General features: G+C 46.5%; 1 protein-coding gene across 1 annotated transcript in view; it reads left to right on the forward strand.

Annotated features, from left to right (window-relative positions):
- Positions 1 to 22,360, forward strand: part of LOC310778007 (ATP-binding cassette sub-family B member 6-like) — a gene marked incomplete at both ends in the record, with an annotated part of 103,804 nt that overhangs the window by 76,092 nt on the left and 5,352 nt on the right. Inside the window, 2 exons of the mRNA XM_083638327.1 lie at positions 1,251 to 1,345; positions 6,744 to 6,812. Coding sequence (XP_083494453.1) covers positions 1,251 to 1,345; positions 6,744 to 6,812 — 164 coding nt within the window. The remainder of the gene's footprint in view (positions 1 to 1,250; positions 1,346 to 6,743; positions 6,813 to 22,360) is intronic.

Genomic DNA, 22,360 nt, shown 5'->3' on the forward strand with positions numbered 1-22,360 from the left:
AAATAAGACAGAAGTGCTAATAAACAGTAGTTATTACAATTTTCACTGTTGAAGTGCAGACCTGCCGTCTTGGATTTTGAGGTCAGGGCTGGTGAGGTTCCCCCAAGATCGAGAAAATCCCACGGCAGGTGACCTTTGAACTGTGAAATCCCCAGCTCCCAGTACTGGAATGGCCCACAAGCTCCAGTAGCTAGCTGCTGGCTGTCAGCTGGCTGCTGCATTCCTTTGGAGTTCTGCATCGGGACAAAGTCTGTTCTGGAATTTTCTACATCCATACTTGCCAACCCTCCTGTTTTTCTCAGAAGACTCCCGATTTTCAATGCCCTCTCCCAGTTTCCTCCCGGGGTCACAATTCTCCAATATTTACCATGTGAAACGTGGCAGTTTGGTTAAACGTGGCAGTTTGGTTAGGGTCACTACCTTCGTCACTACAAAATGTTTCCACTGCAGATTAACGGTTATTAGCATATATGCAGTGCAGCCTAGGCACGGGTCTCATGTCTGTGGAGCGGGTTGCGATACTGATTGTATTATGTGCGGGTTGCAGACGGTTCTGATTGGTCATATGTCCGGGTTGTGGTACTGATTGGTCATATGTGCGGGTTGCGGACAGTTCTGATTGGTCATATGTCCAGGGTGCAGTACTGACTGGCCATATGTCCGGGTTGCGGTACTGTTTGGTCATATGTCCGGGTTGTGGTACTGATTGGTCATATGTGCGGGTTGCGGACAGTTCTGATTGGTCATATGTCCAGGGTGCAGTACTGACTGGTCATATGTCCGGGTTGCGGTACTGTTTGGTCATATGTCCGGGTTGCGGTACTGTTTGGTCATATGTCCGGGTTGCGGTACTGTTTGGTCATATGTCCGGGTTGCTGTACTGTTTGGTCATATGTCCGGGTTGCGGTACTGACTGTTCATGTTGAGTGATTAAAACTATCTCTCAGAGAAATAATCTGGATAGTGGCACTATCCTGACAGTAGAGGTAAAAACAATAACCCACGATGAAGAAGAACGTTGGACTGCGTCAATAAAATGAGAGAAGAAGCCTGAGCATGGAGCTGGCTGACAGCGGAGGTCTGCAGGCTGCAGCCAGACACTGTTGAAAATAAAGGTGCAAATCGTCTAACAGCTTCTGGTACATAGTGGTTGTGGTACTTTGCAGTTGATGGAAAATCAGGGTAGGCAGTTAGTGGACCACAGGAGGCTTCAGCACTAACCACCTGGCTGTGTTCCTCCACCCCACCAGGCCACCTCCTCCCTGGATACCCAGACTGAGCGCAACATCCAGGCTTCACTGGCCAAAGTCTGTAACAACAGGACCACTATAGTGGTCGCACACAGGTAACGTTACTACTACCACTGTGTGTGTGTGTGTGGGTGTGTGTGAAAATGGTTTTTCCCTCGCCAAGATTTAGCCTAAAGTTTGAGCACTATTTAGCTCCCTTCCTGAGGAGCTAGCATGACATCGTTGGTACCGATGGATTCCGTAGCTTATCTAGTAGTTTCATATGACAGAAAGTTCACTCTGGCTTCAAAAATGTGTTAGCGACAAAACTGCCTCTGAAAGACAGTAAGGAGAGAAGCTACTGCCTCTGAAAGACAGTAAGGGGAGGAGCTACTGCCTCTGAAAGACAGTAAGGGGAGGAGCTACTGCCTCTGAAAGACAGTAAGGGGAGAAATTATCAATTGGGATGTTGGCAGTCTTCAATACAGCAGGATGTTCATTTTGGAACTTGACTTTAGAGTCAAATAGACAATGGCAAAAAACTATGTTTTGGGGTGTGATTGACAGGTCGCCTGTCCAGTGATCAGTTCAGATCAGTGAGCAGTTCGCCAATCACGGACCAATAGCAGGCCGCGCTGCGGCTCTTTTCATCCAAATTTATGTCAGTACTGTGTAGACGGTGTAGATGCCAACCTCTAGGCTTCAAAACGCTAGTCCAAAAACAAATGGGTGAAGTCACGGTAGCTACGTCCATATATTTATAGGCCTGTAAATAGGCCTACGTCTACAGTATGTTTAGTTTAGTTTAGTTTATTAAAGGATCCCCATTAGAAGGACATGGCTGCACCTCTAATCTTCCTGGGGTCCTTATGTGTGCTTCACATAATAGCTACATTTTAAACGTCCATTTTCTCCACTGTCCAAAGTTTTATTTTGTGTCTGGATGTCCGTTCAAAGCTGTGTTTGGTGTCATGTACCAAAAACACTCAATCAATTTTGACACGTTCACTTCCCAGCATCTCTCTGAGCCTTACCAAAAACAGGCTGTTTCTGTCACCGTGGCTTTAAGGCTCATTAATATTAATGACCCCTCTGTTCTGATTGGCTAACTGTTTCAAGAGTGAAACCTGCAGCGGCCTGGTAGCTACAGGTAGGGAAAACTCTCCATAATAAACAATGACATCCGCTCAACCGTTTAAGAAAAAAAAACTTTATTAGTTTATTTCTTACAAAAATGAAAATGAGCGAACCTTTGTGATGCCACAAAGCGAGGGAAGTCAGAATCAGAATCAGCTTTATTGGCCAAGTATGTGCACATACAAGGAAATTGTCTCCGGTTCACAGTCCAAACGGCTCTGTGACGGCTCGTTTAGAGGCTATGTGACGGCTCGTTTAGAGGCTCTGTGACGGCTCGTTTAGAGGCTCTGTGACGGCTCGTTTAGAGGCTCTGTGACGGCTCGTTTAGAGGCTATGTGACGGCTTGTTTAGAGGCTATGTGACGGCTCGTTTAGAGGCTCTGTGACAGCTCGTTTAGAGGCTCTGTGACGGCTCTGTGACGGCTCGTTTAGAGGCTCTGTGACGGCTCGTTTAGAGGCTCTGTGACGGCTCGTTAAGAGCCTCGTTTAGAGGCTCTGTGACGGCTCGTTTAGAGGCTCTGTGACGGCTCGTTTAGAGGCTCTGTGATGGCTCGTTTAGTGGCTCTGTGACGGCTCGTTTAGAGGCTCTGTGACGGCTCGTTTAGAGGCTTTTCTATGGATTGAGTTGGTGATTTGCGTTTTGATACTTTCATACCATGTTTAGACCATCCAACTCCTATCATCACAAGTCGTACAAATACACATATACATTTACACATCAGGAAGAAAAAAATTACATTTGATGGTGGTGTAGATATACAGACTTGAACTAATGAACTAGTGGCTACTGTATGTCACTACAGGATTAGAACAGTGATATTATACAGGAGCTGAAAAAACAAGTCTCCTGATGTGAGTGAAGGAGATGAGAGGAACAGAGAGGCCGGGAGAACAGGATGGGATTACAGCCGACACAAAGAGAGGGATGGAGAGATTAAGGAAGGGAAAGCTGACTGGAGAATATGAGCTGAAGGTGAGATGGACAGATCAACAAAAGAGGAGGAAATAAAGAAACAGATGTCTGATTGTGTGAAGATACCGTCATCTAAACTCTAATGCAGAGGTAGATGATCAGATGATTCATCACTATATTCTCTATCACTAGATTGCATTTTCTGTTCCATGAATAACGTTATATTTACCATTCACATCTGAGATTATAGTTTTACTGGAAATGTTATAAATAAAGAAATAAAAATAGTGGAATATTACTCCATAATTTTCTACTCCATTGGTAAGAATACTAGATAATATTTTATGAGCTTGATGCTGCTACTAAGTGCCTCTTTTTATCCGAATTCTGTGCCGGTGATATTATTTTTTCACAAATGCCAAGATGGCCACCGTGCCTTCTCTGTGTTCTTCCGTGTGTTTCTGACCAGAGGGGCGCTGTGGAGCACTATGATGGCTGGGCGCAAAAGCACAAGACAGAAGGATTGGTATATTAAAGTTGTTCATTAGCTGCATCAAGCTTTCAAACCCCGCCGCTGAGAAGCTGCTCTGGTAGATGGTTTTGAAATGTTTCTGTGACACTTGTAACTACGTGCGCATCGCCGATTTTGACTGCTTGGGGTTTTAGCAGCGCGAGAGTCTACGTCTCATAAGCGACTGTGGACGGGAGATGATCACGTCATATGTCCGAAACAGTTCCGAAAGGGGCTAAACTAATGTCTGCATTTCTGTACTTCTTCTGACAGGCGATGCTCAAACTCGTTCATTTTGCCCTGATTCCATCGGTCAGCTGTTAGTTGGTCAGTTTGCGGAAGGAGGCTACTTCCCTTGTAACAAACCATAGCAACCATTAGCCAATCATAGCCTCGGAATTGACTGTGCCGTTTGCGGAGGGCTCCATGGAGTTTATTTATTTATTGGGATATATAAAGATTTTGAACACAACTCAAAATCTGCACATGCTTTATACTCAAACTAGACTACATAGCTGGTGCAACCCAGTGCACGTATTCTCCCTCTTTCTTTGTCTCCATCTATCAATGGATTGTCACTGATTGTCACACAATGTGTGAAATTTGTTCTCCGCATTTGACCCATCCCCTGGGGGAGCGGTGGCGTGCGTCGCACTCGGGAATCACATGGTGATCTAACCCCCCAATTCCAACCCTTTGATGCTGAGTGCCAAGCAGGGAGGCAAATGGGTCCCATTTTTATAGTCTTTGGTATGACTCGGCCGGGGATCGAACTCACGACCTCCCAGTCTCAGGGCAGACACTCAGACCACAAGGCCACTGAGCTGGTCACAGCACCATGGCCACCGCTCAGGCCATCCAGGAACATTGATCTGAATGAACATCTCAAACTAAAGACGGTGTGCACAGGAATTCAATCTGACATGATTGTTTTCCCCACGTTGTGATGGACTAAATGTCTTCAAATGACTATTCATGCTCTCTATGGACTCTATGGGCTTTCTGCAATTCATCTTCTATGGTAAGGATGCTCTCCCCAGCACCGTGCCTGGCATTTCAGCGCTCTTGGCGGCTAGCCTTCTTGGGTAGCTCTGGGCGCCTCAAGCAGAAAACATTTCAACTCATTCGCTCATCAATTACACTTTTTTCAACCGACCAATCGCAATCGAGGAAGAGGCGGGACTAAATATCGACAAACATGCTGGAGGAGAGGCTCCGGGAGAATGATTCATTGTATCATCTCGTTGGGTTGATGTTAGCTTGCCATTCACCTTGTATGCTAGCAGGCTAATGTTAGCGACTAACTGTCAGAGTCAGCTCCATGCGCTGTGTCTGTGCATGTGGGAATCTCTGGGCATTCATATTTTTTATATCCAAAGCGCTCTGCTGTCTGCTCTGTGGACACGAGGCCTTAATCAACTGGTCTGGGGCAAGATGTATGGAGATGGCTATGATAATTCATAGATATTTTATTTGCTGTAATTACTGTAGGCTATTCTCTGTTGTCTTTTTTTTGTTTTTGTGCTCATTTCGGAGAACAGGTCTCCTGTGGTGTTCTCTCAGTCTGTTTCCCAGATCAAACCTTCAATAAATCTCTTAATCTTTCAATAGCAGCACCATATGGCTCGGCTCCACATCACCAAGTGATCTGCCTGCCCTTGAACAAAAGGAAAGCACACGCACGGACCCACACACACACACACACACACGCATAAGCTCACACACACACACACACACACACACACACACACACACACACACACACACACACACACACACACACACACAGTGTATGTCCTTAGGAAGGGATCTAATAACCATGACCTGCATGGTTATTAGATTGACAGTTTGTTTGCAGTAGCTGGATGTCCTGATTATCTCCGGGATGTAAACACCACGTTCACATGGCACATGGCCTTGAGTGCTCAATTTGGATTTATTGCACAGATCCTTTTTATATATTTTTTTAATGTGGCCAATATCAGATGATTCCAGTATGAACCGGTCACGGTGCTGAACTGACCCGCAGGAGTGGTGTACCTACTGTACACTACTGTACACTACTGTACACTACTGGTGCATGCCTACTGTACACTGAAACAGAGTTCATCAAAAATGTCTGGATGTCAAGGGCTACTTTCAACTACATGTGTCAGCGCTTCTGCATAAGACACTCACGGCAAGACACTCACTATAGGCCACCAATTCGCTCTGGAATGACATCAAAGTCACTTTGAAGTCTGATATTGGCCAGTTGTCTGTTCACACCGAAGTTACATTGCAAAAAATCCGATTCGACTCTGTTTTTTTCCCCACATTTGAAAGTAGCCCAGGTCGTATTTAAGAAACTCACATTCCATGTGACTTGTACTGTTCACACAGTCATGGAAAAGACTGACCTGAGTCACTTAAAGAGAACAAGATCAGATTCGGGGCGGGCCACTTGTACCTGCTGTGTGAACGTAGCCTAAGTTGGCCCATGGCCTACTTATCTACAAAGTTTTGTGGTGTTACGTGAATCCATGTGGAGGTTAAGCGCCTTTTGTGATTGGCCATGGCCATTGCCACGCCCCCTTTTAATCAATCAAGTTAATCAATTGGTCCTTGGCCCATGATCGACCTCTCTGCAAAGTTTTGTGGTGTTACCTGAATCCGTTTGGAAGTTAGGTGCCTTTTTTTGGTTGAACATGCCCATTGCCACACCCCCTTTCAGCCAGTGGCCGTGGCAAGTGAATTATTTCTAAGTTGTCTCATGACCTGCTTTTCTGCCAAACTTATGGATGTGGATGATTTCTGTGTTGGCCTACAAAAATACATCATCCCTGCAGTACTCTATTGCTTCTGTCTGTTTCTGAGGAAACTGATCATTTCATCATCTGATTGGTGTTTACATAATGTCAGCTTGTTACCTGGTCAGCTTACCATCACTCTCTTGTTACGTTGTGATGTTGCAGGTTGTCCACCGTCGTCGGAGCAGATCAGATCCTGGTTCTTCACAATGGACAGATAGCAGAAAGAGGGAGGTAAGGAAGGAGAGAGAGAGAGAAAACTTTTTTTTTTTTTTTTTTTTTTTTTAATTTCCAAACTCATTGGAAATATCTATTAAAACCCTTGTACCCTACTGGTCCATCTGATGGATATTTCTTACATTCACGTGGCGGCCATTTGGACATTTTTGGACTAAATGGTCTGAAATTAAGGCTAGGTATTTTTTTGGGGGTGTTTTACAAAAGTCATCCCTAGAGGGAGACATTCTACCATCCAAAGACCCTGTTTTGAAATTACACCTAAATTTACCATTGGTCCATCAGATGGACCCATTAACTTACATTATAAACACTTTATTGGTGCTCCCAGCAAATTTTCACAAAAGTAATGGATTTTATTTTCTTCTGCTCTCATCCTGGACCAAATACCTTGAAATTTGACCTTGAAAAGAGATTTTGAAGTTGGTTGAAAATTTGGGGGAGTTACATGGTCTCAAAGTCCATTGCATAGTTGTCCCATTGGTTTCAATGTTAATTTTGCACAAAAACAAAAAACAAAATTTACTCCCAGCTAATTTTCCAAAAAATCATTATTTCCTTGATGTTACACATCTCACCTTGACTCAAGGGGTCAAAATTGTAGTTTCTACTGTGTTTGGCTATTTCCCCATATTCCCCCAGTTTTGGCATAGCAATCAATTCCATGCAGTTTACATGCAATGTTCAGAAAATTGATTCCTATGCCAAAGATGGGAAAATATTAGAAAACTGAATTTTACGGTCCACACTACTGATTTGAAGCCTTTAGACCAGGATGGATGCTGGACTAAAGCTAATTTGTGTGTTTTGGGGGAAGTGGCTGGTAGTCCAAAACATGCGCTTTTTTGATTTTTGGCTCAAAATATGAAAAATATGATTTTTACAAAAAAAATATCGTCGCCTTGCTAAACTAATGGCCTAAGTCATATTTTCAAGTTTTTCAGGAGACACAAAAAACTGAACCAAATAGAGAGTATATGATATTCCTTAATCATTTCACACAAAAAGGTTATGAAAATATATGACTATTAACATACAAATAACGCTGTATGTTAAATCATGTTGCATAAGTGGATTAAATGACTTAGGCCAATTTATGAACATGCCGTTGCATCTTAGGCAATTTTAAACCTGACTTAGGCAAAACAATGCACATCTTTTATTCCCACTTCTGTGACCACAAACAGTTTAAAACGCTAGTGGAGCACATAGATAGAGACTCAGGAGACAGAGGGCAGTTTGACTTTCATTTAATAAAGCAAACTCATCTTTACTGGGTCACTCTTAACAAATTGTAATTTAAACTTAAATCCTTCTTAAATCAAACAATGTCAGTTAAATCAAACACTGAGGAGGCATGTGCCTCACTTGTTCCTCCAGCTCTTCTTTGCTGGGTCACTCTTAACAAATTGTAATTTAAACTTAAATCCTTCTTAAATCAAACAAATGTCAATTAAATCAAACACTGAGGAGGCATGTGCCTCTCCTCACTTCTTCCTCCAGCTCTTTGCTAGGTTTTAACTAACCCTTTAACATTTCAAACAATTTCACTGCTCACAAGTATCACAATTTTTTGCAAGTCCAAGTCAAGTCTCAAGTCTTTGAGGGGCAAGTCCAAGTCAAGTCTTTGAGGGGAAAGTCCAAGTCAAGTCTTTGAGGGGCAAGTCCAAGTCAAGTCTCAAGTCCCTATGGATGAGCGTTCTATCCAGCTGCATGTACATGGTCCTTCGAGCCCGGATGGGCCTCAGCAAGTGGGAATGGACCAGAGGAACCAGCAGCCAGTAGGGGGAAGAAGGGCACCTCCATACCTTCAGTTGTGGGGATATCATCCACCATCGCACCCCCCTCCCCCACAACGATACCATCCCCATGTAGTTGGGCCTACACCTGAGCGGCAGCATGGTCAACCTGCACGAGACACCATGGACTATTTGAGACACCTCTTGAGGAGGCTTGATGCGGTAGAGGGATGCTTGTACTCAAGGAAAGCGCTCCCTGTGCCTCACCCAGCCCAGGCGCTCCCTGTGCCTCACCCAGTCCAGGCGCTCCCTGTGCCTCACCCAGCCCAGGCGCTCCCTGTGCCTCACCCAGTCCAGGTGCTCCCTGTGCCTCACCCAGTCCAGGCGCTCCCTGTGCCTCACCCAGCCCAGGCGCTCCCTGTGCCTCACCCAGCCCCCGCACTGCCAGTCCTGGTGCCCTCCGCACTGCCAGTCCCGGTGCTCCCCGCATCGCCAGTCCCGGTGCCCCCCGCACCGCCAGCCCTGGTGGGCCCCCTGGCGCCAGTCCTGGTGCCCCCCACACTGCCAGTCCTGGTGCCCTCCGCATCGCCAGTCCCGGTGCTCCCCGCATCACCAGTCCAGGTGCCTCCCGCACCGCCAGTCCCAGTGCCCCCCGCACTGCCAGTCCCAGTGCCCCCCGCACCGCCAGTCCCGGTGGTCCCCCTGGCTCCAGTCCCAGTGCCCCCCGCACCACCAGTCCCAGTGCCCCCCGCACTGCCAGTCCCGGTGCCTCCTGCACCACCAGTCCCAGTGCCCCCCGCACTGCCAGTTCCGGTGCCCCCTGCACTGCCAGTTCCGGTGCCCCCCGCACCGCCAGTCCCGGTGGCCCCCCTGGCTCCAGTCCTAGTGCCCCCAGCACTGCCAGTCCCAGTGCCCCTCGCACTGCCAGTCCCGGTGCCCCCCGCACCGTCAGTCCTGGTGGCCCCCCCAGCTACAGTCCCGGTGCCCCCTGCACCCCCTGCTCTGGTGGCCCCCGCACCTCCATCTGCTCCCTTGGCGCCCATCCCTCGGCGCCAATCTTCAGTGGCTCCCATCCCTCGGCGCCACCCTCCAGAACAGTCCAGTCGGAGTCGACAATATCTGGGCCGGCCCCCTGAGTATACCTGCCGGCGTCACCAGCATCCAGGTCGGCCTCCGGAAAGGTCCTGTCTGTGGCGTCAGTGTCTGGGACATCATCCGGGGTTGCTCAACCTGTCTGCTCTGCCTCCTGGATGCCCTCCGGACCAGATGGCCCCTTCAGCCCTGCCTCCGGCCGTCTTGGCTCTTTTTCCACCGGCCATGCAGCTTGCCCCATTTCACCCTGCTATGGGGCGGCCATGACAGCCGAACGGTTTGCCTCATTTACTCTCCTTACCTTCAATTCCTCTGCCTCTAGTCACTTTTCTTAGTTCTAAATACACAGGATGTGATGTTAAGATCCAGAGTGCTGGGGACTCTGCATGGCAGGGGCGTCGTCCTCCCTGAGCCGAGCTTGCGCCTGACCGCATACCAAGTTCAGGACTAGGTGGTACAATCCTTGGGTATACCTCGAGAAACTGTGAGACAGATGATGACAATTGGGGGGTTGGGTGGTTGAAGGAGCCAAGGATTTCATCGGGGTCATCAGGTGGGCACCCTCCTTCATCAGTGTTTCATTGATGGAGCCCACGACACCTCCAGAGGGCTCAACAGCATCACCTAGCGTCCCAGGTGTGCTCCCCTCCACTTTAGCCCCTTCCGCCTCTCACTCCCCCAATGACAGCATGCTGCTATTTTGGAGCCCAGGTGTTGTCTCTCCTCTTGATCCAGAGCCACTGACTGGCCCTTTCAGCTGCTCCGGACAGGGCTTTGATAGCTTGGCGTTGGGCCTGGCCTCGGATCCCCATGTCCTTGAGGAGCCTTGTTGTTGACTGGCCGACGAAGCCTCTGCAGCCAACTTCAACTGGGAGAACTTTGGTTTTCCAGCCCCGCTGTTCTGCGTCGGCTGCCAGCTCAGCATGCCTAAGCCTCTTGCGCTCGTAGGCCTGGGCCACAGCATCCTCCCAAGGCACTGTGAGCTCAATGATGTAGACTCTTCGTATTGAAGGGGACCAGAGCACAAGATCAGGTCTGAGGTTGGTCATGGCAATTTCCGCTGGGAAGCAGAGTCTTTGCTCAAGGTCCACGAGGAGCCTCCAGTCTCGTGCCGCACCCAGCTGCCCAGGCTCTGATGTTGGTGTGCGGGTCCTGGGTAGCTTCTCGCCTTCACGGACGAACTGTCTTGAGGAAGCAGGGTGGGAGGACTGCGGAGGAAGGGTATTGACGACCCTCCGTCTGTTCTTCAGCGTAGCTGCTAGACACTTAAGCACCTGATTATGCCGCCAGGTGTATCGGCCTTGTGTCAGGCTTGTCTTGCAGCCAACCAAGATGTGCTTCAGGTTAGCTGGAGATGGGCAGAGGGGGCATGCCGGATCTTCTCCATACCACTGGCTAAGATTCTGGGGAGTTGGTAGGACATCATATGTGGCACGTATGATGAAGCTGGATCGAAATGCTTCCATGTCCCACATCTCCTTCCAAGAGATCTTTCGCTTCTCAACGTCTTCCCAACGCATCCACTGACCCTGCTTTCCTTGCGAGACAGCCATTGCGCATCTTGCAGCCTGCTCTTGCTGGCGCACCTCCTCCACCACGAGACCTCGCCGCTGAACAGGAGTTGCCTTGTACCAGGACAGTTGGGTCTCCCCGAGACCAAGGCCTCCTCTCCCTTTGTTCACGTGGCCCACAATGTCCCGGTGCTTGAGGGCTGATTTGGCCTTATGTGCAGCTGCAGCTGGAGTCCACTTCCTCCCAGTTGCCAGAGTGGGAGCAGTTTTAGCAACATATGGATCGCGGGAATCCGTCAGCATCATCTCCAGTCGTACTTTGGTGGTCTTGTACTGTTCTGTGAGACTGGACAGGGGAAGCTCCAGGATCCCTTTCCCGTAAAGCCCGATGTTGCTGAGGCACCTGGGAACGCCAAGCCATTTCCTGGCGAAAGAGCTGACCAATCTCTCGAGCTTGTCAACCTTGGAGATCGGCACCTCGTAGATGGACAGAGGCCACATCAGTCGAGGTAGGAGACCAAACTGAAGGCACCATAGCTTCAGCCTGCCAGGGAGCATGGTCTTATCAATACTCGCGAGGCCGCTGATGGTGTCCTGCCTGAGCTGCTCCACTTGGTCTTTATCCCTCAGGGTCGCATTGTACCAACGTCCAAGGCTCTTGATTGGTTTCTCTGCCACAGTTGGAATGGGCTCGTCGCCGATGTAGAAGCGTTGGTCTGACAGCTTCCCTCTCACCACTGACAAGCTCCTGGACTTGCTCGGCTTCAGCTTCATCCGGGCCCACTCGATGTTCTCCTGTAACTTCCTCAGCAGCCGCCTTGTGCATGGAAGGGTTGGGGTGAGGATGGTCAAATCATCCATGTATGCCCTGATGGGAGGGAGCCGCAGGCCTGGTTTTAGTTGTACTCCTCCAACCACCCACCGAGATGCACGGATGATGACTTCCATGGCCATGGTGAAGGCTATGGGGGAGATGGTGCATCCTGCCATGATGCCCACTTCCAGGTGTTGCCAAGCTGTGGTGTAATCAGCTGTTGTTAAGCATAGCTGCACGTCCTGGAAGTAGGCCTTGACGAGGGCTGTGATGGAATCTGCGACTCTGAAGTAGCTGAACGAAGTCCAAAGGAGGTTATGTGGAACAGAGCCAAAGGCGTTGGCAAGATCGAGGAAAACGACATGGAGGTCCTTTCTGTCCCTTTTTGCCGCCTGGATTTGATGCCATATCATGCTCGTGTGCTCGACGCACCCGGGAAAGCCTGGAATCCCTGCTTTCTGCACCGATGTGTCGATGAATTGGTTCCTTTGCAGGTAGGTGGTCAGCCTGCAGGCCACAACGCTGAAAAAGATTTTGCCCTCAACGTTCAGGAGACTGATTTGGCGAAACTGGCTGATGTCACTAGAGTCCTTTTCCTTTGGAATCAGGATACCGCCTGCCCTCCGCCAGGCTGTTGGTATTGCCTGTCTCTGCCATATCACCTTCATCAGCCTCCACAGGAAACGCAAAACATCTGGTGCATTCTTATAGAGCCGGTAGGGCACCCCATTGGGCCCAGGGGAGGATGCTGCTCTTGCCCGACGTACTGTTCTTTCAACTTCGCTCCACTTGGGAGGGCTGACGTCTGCCTGATGTTCTGGAGGATTTAATGGTGGCATATCAGGTGGAAGGGTGAACTGTTCGTGTCGACGGCTGTCAGAGTGTGTTGCTTTCAGATGGGCTTCAAGGTCTTTCTTTGATGTCAAGAGTACACCACTTTTCTCCTTCGTGAACTGGGCCTTCACAAACTTGAAAGGGTCTTTGAAGAAGCTAGATCTTGCTTGTTCCTTCTTTCTGCGCCTCTTTCTCAGGTTCTCGGCTCTCCTTAATGCTGATAACCTGATCTGAATTTCTGCCTGCAGCACATCTATGCCGTCTTTCTCCTCCTCTGGGGCTTTCCTCCACTGTTTCTTCAGCAGCCTTCTCTCCTTGACCAGTTGCTCTATTTCCAGCTGTCTCCTGGACTTAGTTGGAATGGATGGTGTTATTCTCCTCTTAGAAAGTCAGGTTGCAAGCACACTCAAAAAATATTAAAAACTCACTGGGTGCAAGGCAAGCACGAATATTGGACAAGAGAAAAGCCAGCACTCCAAATGTCTTTTTTGTTGATTTATTTCCTCCTCAATACACCTGGGCAGCAGCAACGAACGTTTCAGTCAAAGACCTTCCTCAGCGTTGTGCTGTGTCAGGCAAAAAAAGACAGCTATATACAGTCATGCCGGAAGTACAATCAATTAGGAAAATAAAATAAAACATTTTGTAATGTGCCTTGTCCCGAGTAGAGGCAAGGAACTATTTAGTAATACATTGAAAATAATACATTTAGAATAATACATAGAAAAGTTAAAATTACAAGTATTGTAAAAGACCTCCAAACGGAAGTGCTTCACAATAAGGCTCTGTATATAATGAGCATGATTATACCAGAACTTACAACGGGGGCTCTAGTGACAAGCTACTGTAAGAGGTTGGCTAGCCACACATGGAGCAAACAGGCACAGGGGTCCCAATGTTCTCAGCACAATCGCAACCACATACTTAAGAATACACCAATAGAGAACAAGAAAAAAATATTAAAGAAAACAGCTAAGAAGTAGCTCCTCGTTTAGGCCTTTAGGGTGTTCTGTGTGTAGGGCATGAATCCAAAATGCCTCCCTTTGTAGTAAGGCCCTGTCTCTGTCACCGCCCCTCTTTAAGGGACCAACAGACTCAATCCCCTGGAACCTAAGAGAACACACATCGTGTCCAAATGAATTAAAATGTCTGGCTACAGACGACTTTTCCTCTTTATTTCTAATATTGCTTTTATGTTCAGAAATGCGAACCTTAAGTTCTCTCGTGGTTTTCCCCACATAACAAAGGCCACAGGGACATTTCAAAAGATACACCACAAATTTAGTTTTACAGGAAATCCTACTTTTGATCAATAATTTCTTCCCTGAGTGTGGGTGTAAAAAGGTAGCACCCTTAATCATAGCGTTACAGTGAATACAATTGGAACAAGGAAAATTACCATTAGGCAAATTAGATAAAAAATGGAGGGGGGGTGTGTAGCAGTCCGCTTTAACTAGTACATCTCTCAGATTTTTAGCTCGTTTATGAGCAAACAGAGGAGGTTTAACAAAGGCGTGGCCCACCTGGGGGTCACTACGTAATATGTGCCAGTGTTTTAACACACAGGATTTGATGTCATGGGACACCGGAGAGAAGGTTGTGGCGCAAACCATATTAAAGCTCTGGGCAGAGGGGGTTTTGGGCACCAATAAGTCCTCTCTATTCAAGTTTTTAACCCGCTGGAGGCTGTTATCCAGAACACTGTTACTATAACCTTTCGCTCTAAAGCGAGCACACAGTTCAGCAGCTTGTTCATCGAAATCAATATCTCGATTACAAATTCTTCTGACCCTTAAGAGCTGACTATAAGGTAAACCTCTTTTAAGACTGGGAGGATGATAACTAGTAAAGTCTAAAAAACTATTTCTGTCTGTCTTTTTCCTGTAGACCTTGGTCAAGAGGAGATCAGATTTTTTCACACAAACATCCAGAAAGGACACTGAATCAAGGCTATATTCAAGCGAAAATTTTATAGAAGGTAATCTGGAATCAATATATAACTTGAACTCTTCTAATTGGATGAGAGACCCAGTGAAAATAAAGAATACATCATCAATAAAACGGAACCAACACTCAAAAAAGGCACCAAAGGGGTTATTCTGATGAACAAAGTTATCTTCAAATTTGCCCATAAAAAGGTTTGCATAGTTTGGTGAGCACGGGCTCCCCATACTAACCCCCTGGCATTGTAAGTAGTACGCTTTTTCAAACTTAAAGTAGTTTCTGTTCAGAATCAATTTGCACAGGTCCACTAGAAAACCAGTAGGGGGTGTAGGGTTCTGTCTTGTGTCCAAATAGTGTGTAAGAGCTTCCAAACCCTCCGTATGGGGTACATTAGTATACAGACTGTTCACATCCATGGTGCACAAAAAACTGCCTTCAGTGATGTTTTGTATAGAATTCAATTTGTTAAGAAAATCTGTAGTGTCTTTCAGATAAGACGGAAGTAGGTATACCAGTGATTTAATATGTTTATCTAGGTATTGTGAAATCGGTTCTGTAAGAGACTGAGTGCCCGCTACAATGGGCCTGCCAGGTACTGGTTCCACACAACTCTTATGTATTTTAGGAAGAGTGTAAAAAACTGGACGTATAGGATGTTTCTGAAGCATAAATTTATGTTCATCCTGATTAATGAAAGAATTAGTTAATGCAGTGCTCAAAAAAGCCTCTACTTCCTGAAGGAATTTCACAGTAGGGTCCCCCATTAAAGGAGTGTAAAATTCAGATGCCCCAAGTTGTCTCAGAATCTCAGTTCTGTAAGACACAATGTTTTGAATAACTACAGCACCACCTTTGTCCGCATTTCTGATCACAATGGTAGAATCTTTTGACAGTGTGACTAACGAATTACTTTCTTCAAGTTCAATGTTCGAAAAATGTCTCTTTTTATTGTTTGACAGTACCGTTTCCATCGCGTCCTGCTCAACCAACCTACAGAAGGTAGCGACAGAATGGTTCAACACAGGTGGGACAAAAGTACTTTTAGCCCTCAATCCAAACGAGGGTATGGAGGGTGGTGCAGGTACACTGCTGACAGTCTGTGAAGGAGGAGAAAGTGAGTGGGGAGCGCCCTTGTCAAAAAAAGCACGAAGCTTGACATTTCTTAAGAATTTAAACAGTTCTATTCTAGTTTTAAATGGGTCCGCTCTAGTAAAGGGAACAAAAGATAAACCTTTTGAGAGGATGGAGACTTCTTTTGGAGACAGGGGTCTGTTAGACAGGTTGATCACGTTAATCCCTTCTGGTTCCCTCTCCCTCTCCCTCTGTTGGCGCGCGCGGTGGCGCCTGCCGCCCCTCCGGGTGGGACGTCGTCTGTTGCCACTCTCGTTGGATTCCTTCGCTGCATGGGATGTCCTAAAAAAGGCTGTTGTCTACGGCGGGTCGCTCGCTCCTCGTTGCCAGATTCGTCTGTCGACCAGCCGCTGGACGCTGTGTGTTCCCCCCGTCTGCGTTGATGTCTGAAGTGGGAATTAGAACCATCATGGCTCAACCATGGGTAGACACGGTCATTCTTATAATCCAGCGTGTCTCTCCGGTACTTGTTCAGCTTCATGTCTGAAACCTGCTTTTCATAAGTCTCTTTCACAGCTGCACATTCCGTCTCAATATCACGCAGTTGTTGAGTACTGAGTTTGCCCGTCATCTCTTTCTTCAGGTCTGTGATCTCAGTACGGGTCTTTGATAGTTCAGCATCAGCGTGTTTAATGACAAGAAGCATAAGGTCAAACGAGCAATGCTCGTTTGACCTTAATAAGGTCAAACGAGTAATGCTCGTTTGACCTTATGCTTCTTGTCATTAAACACGCTGATGCTGAACTATCAAAGACCCGTACTGAGATCACAGACCTGAAGAAAGAGATGACGGGCAAACTCAGTACTCAACAACTGCGTGATATTGAGACGGAATGTGCAGCTGTGAAAGAGACTTATGAAAAGCAGGTTTCAGACATGAAGCTGAACAAGTACCGGAGAGACACGCTGGATTATAAGAATGACCGTGTCTACCCATGGTTGAGCCATGATGGTTCTAATTCCCACTTCAGACATCAACGCAGACGGGGGGAACACACAGCGTCCAGCGGCTGGTCGACAGACGAATCTGGCAACGAGGAGCGAGCGACCCGCCGTAGACAACAGCCTTTTTTAGGACATCCCATGCAGCGAAGGAATCCAACGAGAGTGGCAACAGACGACGTCCCACCCGGAGGGGCGGCAGGCGCCACCGCGCGCGCCAACAGAGGGAGAGGGAGAGGGAACCAGAAGGGATTAACGTGATCAACCTGTCTAACAGACCCCTGTCTCCAAAAGAAGTCTCCATCCTCTCAAAAGGTTTATCTTTTGTTCCCTTTACTAGAGCGGACCCATTTAAAACTAGAATAGAACTGTTTAAATTCTTAAGAAATGTCAAGCTTCGTGCTTTTTTTGACAAGGGCGCTCCCCACTCACTTTCTCCTCCTTCACAGACTGTCAGCAGTGTACCTGCACCACCCTCCATACCCTCGTTTGGATTGAGGGCTAAAAGTACTTTTGTCCCACCTGTGTTGAACCATTCTGTCGCTACCTTCTGTAGGTTGGTTGAGCAGGACGCGATGGAAACGGTACTGTCAAACAATAAAAAGAGACATTTTTCGAACATTGAACTTGAAGAAAGTAATTCGTTAGTCACACTGTCAAAAGATTCTACCATTGTGATCAGAAATGCGGACAAAGGTGGTGCTGTAGTTATTCAAAACATTGTGTCTTACAGAACTGAGATTCTGAGACAACTTGGGGCATCTGAATTTTACACTCCTTTAATGGGGGACCCTACTGTGAAATTCCTTCAGGAAGTAGAGGCTTTTTTGAGCACTGCATTAACTAATTCTTTCATTAATCAGGATGAACATAAATTTATGCTTCAGAAACATCCTATACGTCCAGTTTTTTACACTCTTCCTAAAATACATAAGAGTTGTGTGGAACCAGTACCTGGCAGGCCCATTGTAGCGGGCACTCAGTCTCTTACAGAACCGATTTCACAATACCTAGATAAACATATTAAATCACTGGTATACCTACTTCCGTCTTATCTGAAAGACACTACAGATTTTCTTAACAAATTGAATTCTATACAAAACATCACTGAAGGCAGTTTTTTGTGCACCATGGATGTGAACAGTCTGTATACTAATGTACCCCATACGGAGGGTTTGGAAGCTCTTACACACTATTTGGACACAAGACAGAACCCTACACCCCCTACTGGTTTTCTAGTGGACCTGTGCAAATTGATTCTGAACAGAAACTACTTTAAGTTTGAAAAAGCGTACTACTTACAATGCCAGGGGGTTAGTATGGGGAGCCCGTGCTCACCAAACTATGCAAACCTTTTTATGGGCAAATTTGAAGATAACTTTGTTCATCAGAATAACCCCTTTGGTGCCTTTTTTGAGTGTTGGTTCCGTTTTATTGATGATGTATTCTTTATTTTCACTGGGTCTCTCATCCAATTAGAAGAGTTCAAGTTATATATTGATTCCAGATTACCTTCTATAAAATTTTCGCTTGAATATAGCCTTGATTCAGTGTCCTTTCTGGATGTTTGTGTGAAAAAATCTGATCTCCTCTTGACCAAGGTCTACAGGAAAAAGACAGACAGAAATAGTTTTTTAGACTTTACTAGTTATCATCCTCCCAGTCTTAAAAGAGGTTTACCTTATAGTCAGCTCTTAAGGGTCAGAAGAATTTGTAATCGAGATATTGATTTCGATGAACAAGCTGCTGAACTGTGTGCTCGCTTTAGAGCGAAAGGTTATAGTAACAGTGTTCTGGATAACAGCCTCCAGCGGGTTAAAAACTTGAATAGAGAGGACTTATTGGTGCCCAAAACCCCCTCTGCCCAGAGCTCTAATATGGTTTGCGCCACAACCTTCTCTCCGGTGTCCCATGACATCAAATCCTGTGTGTTAAAACACTGGCACATATTACGTAGTGACCCCCAGGTGGGCCACGCCTTTGTTAAACCTCCTCTGTTTGCTCATAAACGAGCTAAAAATCTGAGAGATGTACTAGTTAAAGCGGACTGCTACACACCCCCCCTCCATTTTTTATCTAATTTGCCTAATGGTAATTTTCCTTGTTCCAATTGTATTCACTGTAACGCTATGATTAAGGGTGCTACCTTTTTACACCCACACTCAGGGAAGAAATTATTGATCAAAAGTAGGATTTCCTGTAAAACTAAATTTGTGGTGTATCTTTTGAAATGTCCCTGTGGCCTTTGTTATGTGGGGAAAACCACGAGAGAACTTAAGGTTCGCATTTCTGAACATAAAAGCAATATTAGAAATAAAGAGGAAAAGTCGTCTGTAGCCAGACATTTTAATTCATTTGGACACGATGTGTGTTCTCTTAGGTTCCAGGGGATTGAGTCTGTTGGTCCCTTAAAGAGGGGCGGTGACAGAGACAGGGCCTTACTACAAAGGGAGGCATTTTGGATTCATGCCCTACACACAGAACACCCTAAAGGCCTAAACGAGGAGCTACTTCTTAGCTGTTTTCTTTAATATTTTTTTCTTGTTCTCTATTGGTGTATTCTTAAGTATGTGGTTGCGATTGTGCTGAGAACATTGGGACCCCTGTGCCTGTTTGCTCCATGTGTGGCTAGCCAACCTCTTACAGTAGCTTGTCACTAGAGCCCCCGTTGTAAGTTCTGGTATAATCATGCTCATTATATACAGAGCCTTATTGTGAAGCACTTCCGTTTGGAGGTCTTTTACAATACTTGTAATTTTAACTTTTCTATGTATTATTCTAAATGTATTATTTTCAATGTATTACTAAATAGTTCCTTGCCTCTACTCGGGACAAGGCACATTACAAAATGTTTTATTTTATTTTCCTAATTGATTGTACTTCCGGCATGACTGTATATAGCTGTCTTTTTTTGCCTGACACAGCACAACGCTGAGGAAGGTCTTTGACTGAAACGTTCGTTGCTGCTGCCCAGGTGTATTGAGGAGGAAATAAATCAACAAAAAAGACATTTGGAGTGCTGGCTTTTCTCTTGTCCGTTATTCTCCTCTTCTCAGCAACTCCGAAGCGTTCAGATCCGTAGCTGTAGATGAGCTCTCCAAGTGTCTCCAGTTTCCTCATTGCCGTTCCACGTAGTTGTTCTAGCTGCAGGCTGAGGTCTGTGTTGACTGATTCCCACAGTTTTTTCTCACAGGATTTTGGCCAGTTGATGGGTGGCTTCCGCCCCTGGATCTTGGTCTCTGTTGCGTGATGTTGGCTAGGCTCGTGGTGGTCTGCTGTGCTTGACTCCTCCTCTTCCTCTGCTGGGACGGGGGGATTGATGTTCTGCGGGCTGTGGTTTCCTTCCTGCCGCTGAACTTCACTCGCCTGACTCGACGTGCTTCTTAGGAAGTAGCGGTCGATGCGAGGTCCCTGTTCCACTTTCTTCAAGCACCTTTTCCTGCCTTGATGTACTCTCAGGCCTGCAGCGGATGTAACCTTCGCCCAGCCACATGGGCAACTCTGGAGCGTTTTTCCTGGAGTAGGTGTCGAATTCTCTGGTATAGTTCTGATCATCGTACTCGTTGTCTGATTCGTTCCTGGGTCGTTTGCCGTGTTGTCTACCGATGAGTCATCTTCCGCCCCCGCTCTCGCTGACTCTAGGGGTGTTCTCTTCTTTAAACTTTTCGTAGCCGATAGCGGGTGGGACACGTGCATTGCAATGCCGCATCCCTCCTACCACAGGGAGCTAGCCTGTGGCAGGCCCAGTGGGGTCTTTCCCTCCTGTCAGCTGTCTTTCCAAGCCGTCACAAGGTCTTTCCCTAGTTGCCAGCTGATCTTTCTCAGCAGTCACTGGTTGAACCAGATGATCAGTTCTAAATACACAGGATGTGATGTTAAGATCCAGAGTGCTGGGGACTCTGCATGGCAGGGGCGTCGTCCTCCCTGAGCCGAGCTTGCGCCTGACCGCATACCAAGTTCAGGACTAGGTGGTACAATCCTTGGGTATACCTCGAGAAACTGTGAGACAGATGATGACAATTGGGGGGTTGGGTGGTTGAAGGAGCCAAGGATTTCATCGGGGTCATCAGGTGGGCACCCTCCTTCATCAGTGTTTCATTGATGGAGCCCACGACACCTCCAGAGGGCTCAACAGCATCACCTAGCGTCCCAGGTGTGCTCCCCTCCACTTTAGCCCCTTCCGCCTCTCACTCCCCCAATGACAGCATGCTGCTATTTTGGAGCCCAGGTGTTGTCTCTCCTCTTGATCTTGATTGAGTATACATATTCACTAGTGAATATGGGGGCGGCTGTACAAAAGTGACTCTCGGACTCCAATTCCCATAACCCATCACTCCCTCACCTCCAGCCATTTACCCTCCCCTAAGCACACCTGCACCTAATTCTGGACTGACAGTGTGTGCTCCAGACAGCAGTGGAGGAGGCTGCTTTCGTTCTTCCCTATTGATTGCCATGTACAGATGCATTATTTGAAGCCTAAATCATCTGCTTGTATATTTGCATCTGCTTGTACATCTGCATCTGCCTGTACATCTGCCTGTACATCATCATCAAGGGATCTGCTTTAAATAAACACCCTTGGCATATGTTCCTCTGGCCCTCTTCATTCTAATCGGTGTCCCACTTGCTGAGGCTACACCCGTAACCAACCCACTAGCAGTTTGTACATACAAAGAGCTTCATTTATGTTGAAGTATTTCTTTTTCCTTGATGCAGATGCCATTTTAAAAGCTTGTAAAATGGCCTAAGTCGCATTGTCTTGTGACTTAGGCAAAAATAAAATGGCCTAAGTCACAGTTAGATTGATTTAGTCACACAATTGATTTAGGCCATTAGATTATTGAGGTAAAAACAGCATTTTCTTTTCAATTAGGATGTTGGCCGTTTTACCAGAGGTGGGGAGCATCCTGAAGAGCTGACTTAGGCAAAAATATCATTTTCGTAAAAAAGTGACTTAGGCCATTAGTTTAGCAAGGCGACGATATGAAAACCCACTGATGATGTCACAATGTCTGTGAAATCATCAGTAATGTCATCAGTGACATCATTATTGACCAAAATCATATTATGACATCACTGATGATGTCATACTCATAGTGTAGTGATGTCATAGGTATTGTGACATCATTCTAAGATGGATCCTGCCAATCTTTGACACTAGGCGTCTTGCAGTGGTGACTTTTGTAAAACACCCCAACCTGCCCATAATATCAGACCCAAATCCAGTTTGCCTTCATGCGAAGGAAAATAATTAACTTTTTGTGTTTGTATGTGCTTTTTTATTGTACTGTACTTACTGTACACTGGCATTTGAGGGGTTAAAATTCTAATAGGTATGAAATGTTGATATGAGGTATTAGGGATGAAGTTACCAATGAATTATAAACAATAAAAAATTAAAAAAGTTAAATTAATATTTATAAATTAGTACAGTATTACTGTTAAGGTCCATCGGATGGACCAACTGTAAAAAGGTACTTATGAAATCTGTAGGGTACAAGGGAATCTATTATTGTGGAATGCTATTAAGGTTTGAAC

This window comes from Poromitra crassiceps, assembly GCF_964638095.1.
Source record: "Poromitra crassiceps genome assembly, chromosome: 6".
In the NCBI taxonomy this organism is placed as follows: domain Eukaryota; kingdom Metazoa; phylum Chordata; class Actinopteri; order Beryciformes; family Melamphaidae; genus Poromitra; species Poromitra crassiceps.